The sequence below is a fragment of the Morus notabilis genome, unplaced genomic scaffold (assembly GCF_000414095.1).
Source record: "Morus notabilis unplaced genomic scaffold, ASM41409v2 Scaffold124, whole genome shotgun sequence".
NCBI lineage: Eukaryota > Viridiplantae > Streptophyta > Magnoliopsida > Rosales > Moraceae > Morus > Morus notabilis.
The window spans coordinates 557,329-565,864 of NW_010361697.1; the positions used below are offsets into that span (position 1 = coordinate 557,329).

The 8,536-nt window shown below is 33.3% G+C and overlaps 1 protein-coding gene across 1 annotated transcript; it reads right to left on the reverse strand.

Moving 5' to 3' along the window:
* Positions 1-2,796: 2,796 nt before the first annotated feature.
* Positions 2,797-6,139, reverse strand: LOC21405422 (caffeic acid 3-O-methyltransferase). The gene is made up of 4 exons (XM_010100543.2): positions 5,633-6,139; positions 5,199-5,535; positions 4,342-4,406; positions 2,797-3,174 (listed from the first exon to the last, which is right to left on the reverse strand). The coding sequence occupies exons 1-4, from the start codon at positions 6,008-6,010 to the stop codon at positions 2,875-2,877; spliced, it is 1,080 nt and encodes a 359-aa protein (XP_010098845.1). The 5' UTR covers positions 6,011-6,139; the 3' UTR covers positions 2,797-2,874.
* Between the last annotated feature and the right edge of the window lie 2,397 nt (positions 6,140-8,536).

An 8,536-nucleotide genomic window follows, 5' to 3' on the forward strand; every position in this document is an offset into this window, starting at 1 on the left:
TATTCTTTCCTTTCTTTATCTCTCTCTCTCTCTCTCTCTCTCTCTCTCTCTCTCTAGAATTCTTCTCAGTGCTTTCTTTTGCTCAATTCTCCATTGTCTTCACAACCAACATTACCAAACCAGATAGAGAGAGAGAGTGAGTGAGAAACTGATGGAAAGAGGGAGAAACAGAGCGTTAGCTGAGTGGTCAGTGTTGAGAAGGGTGTTATTTAATTTTCATGGCGTTTCTTAAACTTTCAGTGACCCAAAAAAATAAAAAAAATAACAATAACAAAAAAATAATAAAAAATAACAATAACAAAAAAAAAAAAACTGAATGTCAAAAAGTCAGCGCAGAAATTCAGATCGTTGACCAGAAACGCTTCTGATTGGCTGTAGAGAGTCGGGAGTCAACCGGCGCTAAAACACTAAACAGCGCCACGTTTCCCGGCACACGATAGCACAGAAAGCAAAAGAGAGAGAGAAAGAGATAGAGAGCAGAACAACCCGGAAGAGAACGAATGTCCCTTTCGCTAACTGCCTAAGCAACGAAAACGTACCAAAAGTGATTATTAGAGATTTCAAGGTTTTTTTATTTTTATTTTTATTTTTATTTTTTGGTTCGATTAGAATATTTTTGGATTAAAATTTAAAATTAAAGAGGTTTTGGTGAGGCTTAGTTGGAGAGAATATTGCTTCGTTTGTTAGTTGTTAAATGCTAAGAGGGCGAGTAGGGCAAGAAAGAGAGAGAAAGAGTTGTGTCGTTTATTTATTAAGATCCTTTTATGGTAGATTTTTATTTTTTTATTGCGTGTTTCTTATATTAAATTGAGCAGTGCTAGGACATTATCTCATATATTAATTTTTACATAATGTGAGTTGTTATTTATTTATTAATAGATATAATATTAATTGACATGATAATATTTTAAATACGCATTTATAAAAAAGTGATAACTTATAGATCACATCAATTAATACATAAAAATTAAAATTTGAGTTGATGTCTCAAACATTATTCAATCAAATTTAATCAAAATCACATTTAAATGAGAAAGAAATTAGTATTAGCATTAAACTATTATTTTCTTGTAGAATATTGTGTTCTTTTGTTGTTTAATTGTTTTATGTGTGTGTGTTCGTTTTATTTATTATTATTTTTTTTTTTTGGGAGAAATAATTGTTTCTTGTGTTGGAATTATATGCTTAGAGTGTATCAGCAGTTGTAGATATTCCCTAGATCTTCTGTCCCCACGTTGGGCGATGCCTTCCATTTATATCTCAACCGTACTCTAACTCCTATCAACTTGTCTACTCTACCCCTTTTCGTCGTTTAGTCTCGTTGATTTTATTATTTTAAATTTTAAATTTTAAATTTTAAATTTTTACAGTAAAAAATTTTTAAAAAATGTCACATTTAATTTTTTTTATTATAATAAAAAATTTTTAAAAAATATCATATTTCAATTTAAATTAAAAACTTGAAACGAGGCCTTTATTTATTTACTGGAAGACTGGGCCTTCTCAGTTCCCACTTAGAAATTCTAACTAGTTGGGCTTTACGGCCCACGAAGATCTTCCATCAATTGGACTTTACTGCCCAACATTGTATACAATTGAAAGGGAAAAATAGAGAATTTATCTTGAGAGAATTTATCTTTTATTTTTAATAAATATTTTTTTATTAGTTTAATTATTTGATTAAAATATTATAAATTAAGAGTAAATGATAAAAATTTTGATATGTATATGTTTAAGGGATATTTATCAAGATTACTTTTAAAATGGAGATAATGGCAAAATTTTATGCTTTTTGAGTGAAAATTAACAAAATTTTCAGAATATTATAGGTATAAGAAAAATGACATAATCATTATCATAATAATGTCATATTTTATACTCTATAGTGTATAATGATATAGTTATTATTTTAATAATATCAAATTTTTCTATACGCGTAAAGAGCCCAATTTGAATGAGACTCTATACGACTATACCACTTTAGAGGGGAGACGAATGCCTCTTAGGCTCTTACCACTCTTGATAACGGGAGAAATCCATAAATGTCAGTTAAATAATGCTATATCTATATTTATACCACCCAATGGCATAAACTTTTTAATTTACACTACTTAATTTACTTGAAAATAACTAATCTATTTATGTTCAGTGCTATAAATTTAAAGTTTTTTTAATTTTAGCACTATGCCATGTAATTTCATCCTTAATAAACAGTTTTTTGAGTTGTAAACTCCACGCTACCCTCTTTAGCCCCAGAAAAAAAAAAAAAACCCAACTAAGTTGTTACTTAATTATAAAATGAATTAAGCTTTCAAGAAACAAATTCCTTAAAACTTTTACCCTAAATTATGCCGTGTGTTATACTTTGTTTTCCGATCTTTATTTTTATAATAGCGTCCCCCAATTTACATTTCATTATAAAAAATAAACCTCTTTTGTTGGTTTGAAGGACGGAGACTACCACATGAATGGCCATGACACATAAACAGTCATCAAGTTGAAGAAATTTAAATTGACACCGCCGCTGCCATACACACATATTTCAGACTAAGTTCCTCACTCAAATTTCTTCGATCATAGTTGCTACATTGTTAAACATCGAAAAATTAAGTTATATATTTTAATTTGTGAACGGGCATCATTTAAAAGTAACACTTTTTTTTTTTTTTTTAAGAGAATTATGGAATTTGGTTGGTTAGTATCAAAGTATTTGGTGGCTCTTCACATGTGGTTTAGAGTGTCTTTTTTTTATGAAGCTTTTGAAAGGCTCTGAATCCAAAACTTCCAATGAGTTCAAAAATCCAAGTGACTCATGCATGTCTTTAATCTTTATTTCTCATTTTCATGAGAGCATATTGATATATAGTTGCATAATCACTTTGTAAACTCCAAGACCGTATGGAAATAGTCAATATAGAACGCTTGGAAATGTGGGAAGCCAGCCGCGAGACCAAGCTTCCTGTATTCATCTTCAGTCCTGTGCTTTCCCTTGGCCCTGTAGATTGTCATCACAAATATGTCTCCTGAAAGAAGTGCACGAGTCCTATGGCTGTCGTCGGTTTCCTTCGGCAACACCGGCTCACAGGCTATCAACTTGCCTCCTCCTGGGACCGCCTTGCAACAACTCTCCATGATAGCTTGGCATTCATCATCCGTCCATGTTGTTAAAATCCACTGCATGATGCCCAAAACAACACAAATTAAGCAAAATTCATTATAATATTCTTTTATGAGCGACATATGGTATAATAGAATATGAGTCTCGCGTTATGACTTTATAAACAGGAAGCGTTTTTTTTTTTTTTTTTTTGTCTTAACTTTCTCATTTGATCAAGATATAAATACCTTGTCATAACATATTACATTATTAGTCATTATTGGGGTCCCATGTTTTTTTTTTTTTTGTCTTTTATTCCTGATTTCTTTTCATTAGTCACAAGTCACAACATAGAAGAACACAAGAGAATTATGGAATTTGGTTGGTCAGTATCAAAGTATTTGGTGGCTCTTCACATGTGGTTTAGAGTTTTTTTTTTTTTTGTTTGTTTGTTTTTTTTGTTTGTTTTTGTTGGAAAATGAACATGCGGTTAAGAGTTGAACTTAAAAGTTATAATCTTTCTCTATAATGAAAAATATATTTTTTTTTCCCTTTCAGTCGCTTGGTGATTAGTCCAGCTCATGATCCAAAGGTTGATGGGGTCCAAGACTGAGATGCATCATCTCAACCAAGAAATGACTCGTAGAAAACAGACAAAAGAAAGTCCAAAATTGACATCATTTTTTATCTAAAATATATATATTATAGATATATTGCTGACATAAGAATCAGATATGCACATGGCCTCACACGAGTTTTGCCTCATTTATTTTATCAATTCGAGTTTTCAGTTTTAGGTTTTTACAGTTAAAAATTTTAAAAAAATGTCACATTTAACTTTTTTTACTACAATTAAAAATTCTCAGAAAACATCACATCTCAGTTTAAATTAAAAATTTGAATCTGCAAAACGAACGAGCCATTCAAATATGAATTATGAAGTGATTCTCTACATATAAAATATACCAAAAAAAAAAAACGATGCCATTTTAGGGTTGAGCTTGATTTGGCATTGTAGCAAGTGACTCAACTTGGAAACAAAACCATTCATAGCTTACTAAAATACATGTATGTAAATGGTCCATTCAAGAAAGAGCCTAATTGAATTGGGAAAAATTAAATATAAATAGATACTCAATAACCATTGAAAAATGAGATCCATTAACTTATTATGAATTTATTCTATATTATGATTATCCAAAGAAAGTGAGACGGAGAAATGGGAGAGTTCTTAAACGACATACCTTCATGAAAATGGCATCAGCCTCGGGAATCAACTTGAACATGTCACCACCAACATGCGTCACTCCTGCCCATTATAATAAATCTCCAATTATCTCGAACTTGTTTTTTTTTTTTTCTAATGTTTTATTTTTTTAAGAATGCCGATATTTTTTATTTATTAACTTTAAGATTTATATTAAATTTGATTAAAAAAATAATATAGATTTAAAAATTGATAAGTAAAAATATTCGTGTTTTAAAAAAATAAAAAACACAAGAAAAATTCTCAATTTTTGACTAAATTTAATACAAATTTTATAATTGATAAACATGAAACATCAATGTTCTAAAAAAACACAAGAAAAAGTCTCAATATAATTAATGTACTTTTAATGAAATTTTATTGTTAAAAATTCATATCGGGCCACTTAACTAAAAAAAAAAAAAAAAATCAATTCATGCATCTGAAACTTATCAGAATTTGATACCCTCAATACTTTTATTTTAATTAACGATACTCTAAATTCGAAAATCCCTTACAATTGGAGTCCAATTGCCAACAAACATCAATTCATGGACATAAATATCCCACGATATTTGCCCAAATCTACTCCAAGTTTTTCTCCACTTAGACAAACTAGACTTGAATTTTTATTTTTAATTTTTTTGATAAGTTAATTGCCCTTCATTACTTAGCTTCCATTATGAATTACGTTGTATAGCAAAAAATTGTTAAATTTAAACTTTAGAATATAATATTAAGAAACATAATATATTTATTCAACAAAAAATTGACAATAGCCGAGAGAGAGAGAGAGAGAGAGAGAGAGAGAGAGAGAGAGAGAGAGAGAGAGAGAGAGAGAGAGAGAAATCTGACCAGGAACATGTGGCGCTCTAGCGACCACTTCCGGCAGATCAAAGTTGATGGCTTCCGTTACATTCGGATATTTCTGAAGGATCATCCGCAGGCAATCCCCTGCACTACCTCCCACGTCAACCAATCTCCGAACCCCTTCAAACCCATCGTAGCCGTTCAATATCGCCTTCATGAACGGCACAGACACGCCCGACATCGCCCTCTGCATCAAGCCGTTCATCTCCGGCATCTTCCCGTAGTACTTGTACGCCGGTTCCCCGTTCGCTTTCGCGAACGGCTCCGTCGTAGGGTCCACCACCGCTTCATGGAGTAATGACCACGCTCTCATCAGCGCATCCTGCGAAATCCTTTATTAGAGGGAATTTTTATGAAAGAAAATACCGTTGTAAAAAGGTTTAAATTGTTGTCCAAATTAACGACCCCTAATACAATACCTGGTGGTGTTGGAGCACGTAGGGAGCGTAGGAGAGGCCGTCGGAGTCAGTGACGAGAGTTTTTCCGACATCGGTGAGGGAATACTTCCTGATCTCGCCGGAGATGTGCTCGGAGAAGACGCCGTAGCTAGTGAGGGTGCGGAGGAGGCGCTGGAGGTTGTCGGGATCTGCGGAGGCGGCGGAGGAGGAGGAAGAGGGGAGGACACGTGTGAGGATCTGGGAGGCGGAGAGAGGAGAGTTGGAGCCGGATTGCCAGATGGCGTCGGGGACGCCGAGGCGAACGACGGCGTTTAGGGACATGGGGACGCTGATCATGTTGGCCAGTTCTAGTACCTTTAGCCTGGCTTGGTTCCTCTTCTCGCTGCTTTCGTCCTCCATTTCCCTACTACCAATAATACCACTGCTTCTGACCTGAGACTCTTAGGTCAAGTCCTGTTTGTTTGTTTTATATGTGTCAGGAGACGAATAAAAAGGGTGGAAGAAGACGAAGCGGGTTTGCTCATGTGGTTGGAGTGTCGCTACGTAGGAGGACCAAGGTCTACTTGATCCCTTTAAATGAAGGGAAAAAAAAAAAAAAAATGGAAAAAGAGAGAATAGGGATACTCACGCTCACGCACGTGGTGTCTGCTCTCATTTTGTGGAGCTTTGGGGCCCAACTGAGAGTCTCAGCCACTTCAGTGATGATAGTATCTATTTATTTATATTTAGGCATCGTTTACTTCACGAATTTAAGTTTTTAATTTGAACTGAGATGTAATATTTTTTTAGAGTTTTTTACTGTAACAGAAAAAGTTAGATGTAATATTTTTTTAAAAATTTTTACTGTACAAACCTAGAACTGAAAACTCGAATCGATAAAATGAACGATACCCTTAATTTTTCCAAATTCAATTACAACATAGGCTCTTTCTTGAATGGGCCATTTACATACATGTATTTTAGTAAGCTTTGAATGGTTTTGTTTCCAAGTTGAGTCAGTCGCCACAGTGCCAAATCAAGCTAAATGTCCGTTTAGTTCGCTGATTTAAGTTTTTAATTCAAGTTGATATGTAATTTTATGTGAGAGTTTTTTATTATAACAAAAAAGTTAGATGTGACTGTTTCTGAGAGTTTTTTTTTACTGTAGCAAAACTCGAATCAGTGAAATGAACGGTGCCTAAAATGACATCGTTTTTCTTTTTTTTTTTTTTTTGGTATATTTTATATGTAGGGAATCACTTCATAGTTCATATAAGAAATATGTCTCGTTCACACGTATTCGAGTTTTTAATTTGAGTTGAGATGTGATATTTTTTAAGAGCCTTTAATTGTAGTAAAAAAAAAAGTTAAATATGACATTTTATAAGAGTTTTTCACTATGGAAACTTAAAATTAAAAACTCGAATTGATTAAATGAACGAGACCTAATTAATTTAAGTAACACAAATGTATTAATCCCATCATAAATTAGGTGTTATATATCCACTCATTGAAACTCACTTTGTGTGAATAGCAAGATTTTAACCTCATAAAAATGAATAAGAGTGCTCGGTAAGTAATAAAGATAATGGACTTTTTCAAGTAAAGTATATTTATCGACAGAACTAGTTTTTTTATTCTGAATTTGATTAAAATCACATCAAATTAAAAAGTATGTAAAATAAACAGTTTTTGATATAGATCATACGACTGAAAATATAGGAATACAGATAGTCATATTTTCTTCTGATCCTCTCAAAAAAACTCCCTAATGATAATTAAAATTATCCTTATTTTTTAGCATGTATGTCTCCCAAAATTGGGAATTTCTACAACGGCAACTATAATTCTGCACTATCCGTAGGTATGTTGTTTCAATGGTCTGATTTATAGATAAGACTAGTTTTGAGTTGTGTGCGGCACATTTTTAACATGTATATTCATAAATCAGACCTTTAAAAATTTAGTCAAACATAATAGCCACGAATACAATGAAGAAAAAAAAGACGTTTCTATCATAAAATAAATATTTCTCTTGTGGGGTATATCTTATTTATTTTATTTTTGCACGGATTCTCATAAAAAGTCTCGTGAGGTATACCTAATTCATTTCATTTTTGCACCGGATTTAAATTATAGTATGATTTTGGCTCGTTAAAAGAGAAGTTATGTCACGCCCCCCAAACGGGGTGGGTGACGTGGAGCTCGATTAGGGATTAATAAAGCAGATTCCCAGACCGGACCCCACACTTAACTGCATTACAATATAACTGAATTACATAATCAAGGAGCCTCTGACACACATGGCTCCACCCCACAGGACATACAGTATCGTACATACATGCTCATGTAATTAATCATTACAATAGACATTAACCACAGTCTAGTGAATCCAAATATTACATAAGTTTACAGAATTCTCAAATTCCTTACATTTGTCCAAGAGGATGTTCACGATCCTCACTTGATTCCAACAGCAGCACAACTCAGCTGCTCCGTAGCAAATATCCAGCTACTGTGCACCGCTCCTCGAGTATCCTGGGAGGGGTTTAACATTTAAAACATAAAACGTGAGTGAAAGGCCCAGTAGGATATAATATTTGGAATATTTAAAATAAATGAGCGCATGGATAAATAATTGAATACATAAATAAAATAAAACATTCAGTCCCGACAGAACAGCCAGAACCTCACATCCTTTTTCTCAAAGGAAATATAATCGTAAATAACCGTTTTACAGGCTTCAGCAAGTAATTAGTACAAATTACTTACCTAACCAAGTGCCTCGCCTACCGGACCGGTTTCGGGTTCTGCCCCCGAGGATGCACTCTCCGCATCCTATCTAGGCTTACAGCAATAGACTCTATTACCAGTTCACAAGATCTCTTATCTTAAGAAATCATCCATTTAACATTATGAAATCGTTCATATGACCCCACGAACTAC

Bases quoted from the DNA above. Each gene is read 5' to 3' on its own strand.
- LOC21405422 (XM_010100543.2), bottom strand. From the start codon at position 6,010: ATGGAGGACGAAAGCAGCGAGAAGAGGAACCAAGCCAGGCTAAAGGTA. The intron at 5,536-5,632 runs GTATTGTATTAG...AGGATTTCGCAG, and splicing joins ACGTGCTCCAACACCACCAG to GATGCGCTGATGAGAGCGTG. The intron at 3,175-4,341 runs GTATGTCGTTTA...GGCATCATGCAG, and splicing joins CTGATGCCATTTTCATGAAG to TGGATTTTAACAACATGGAC.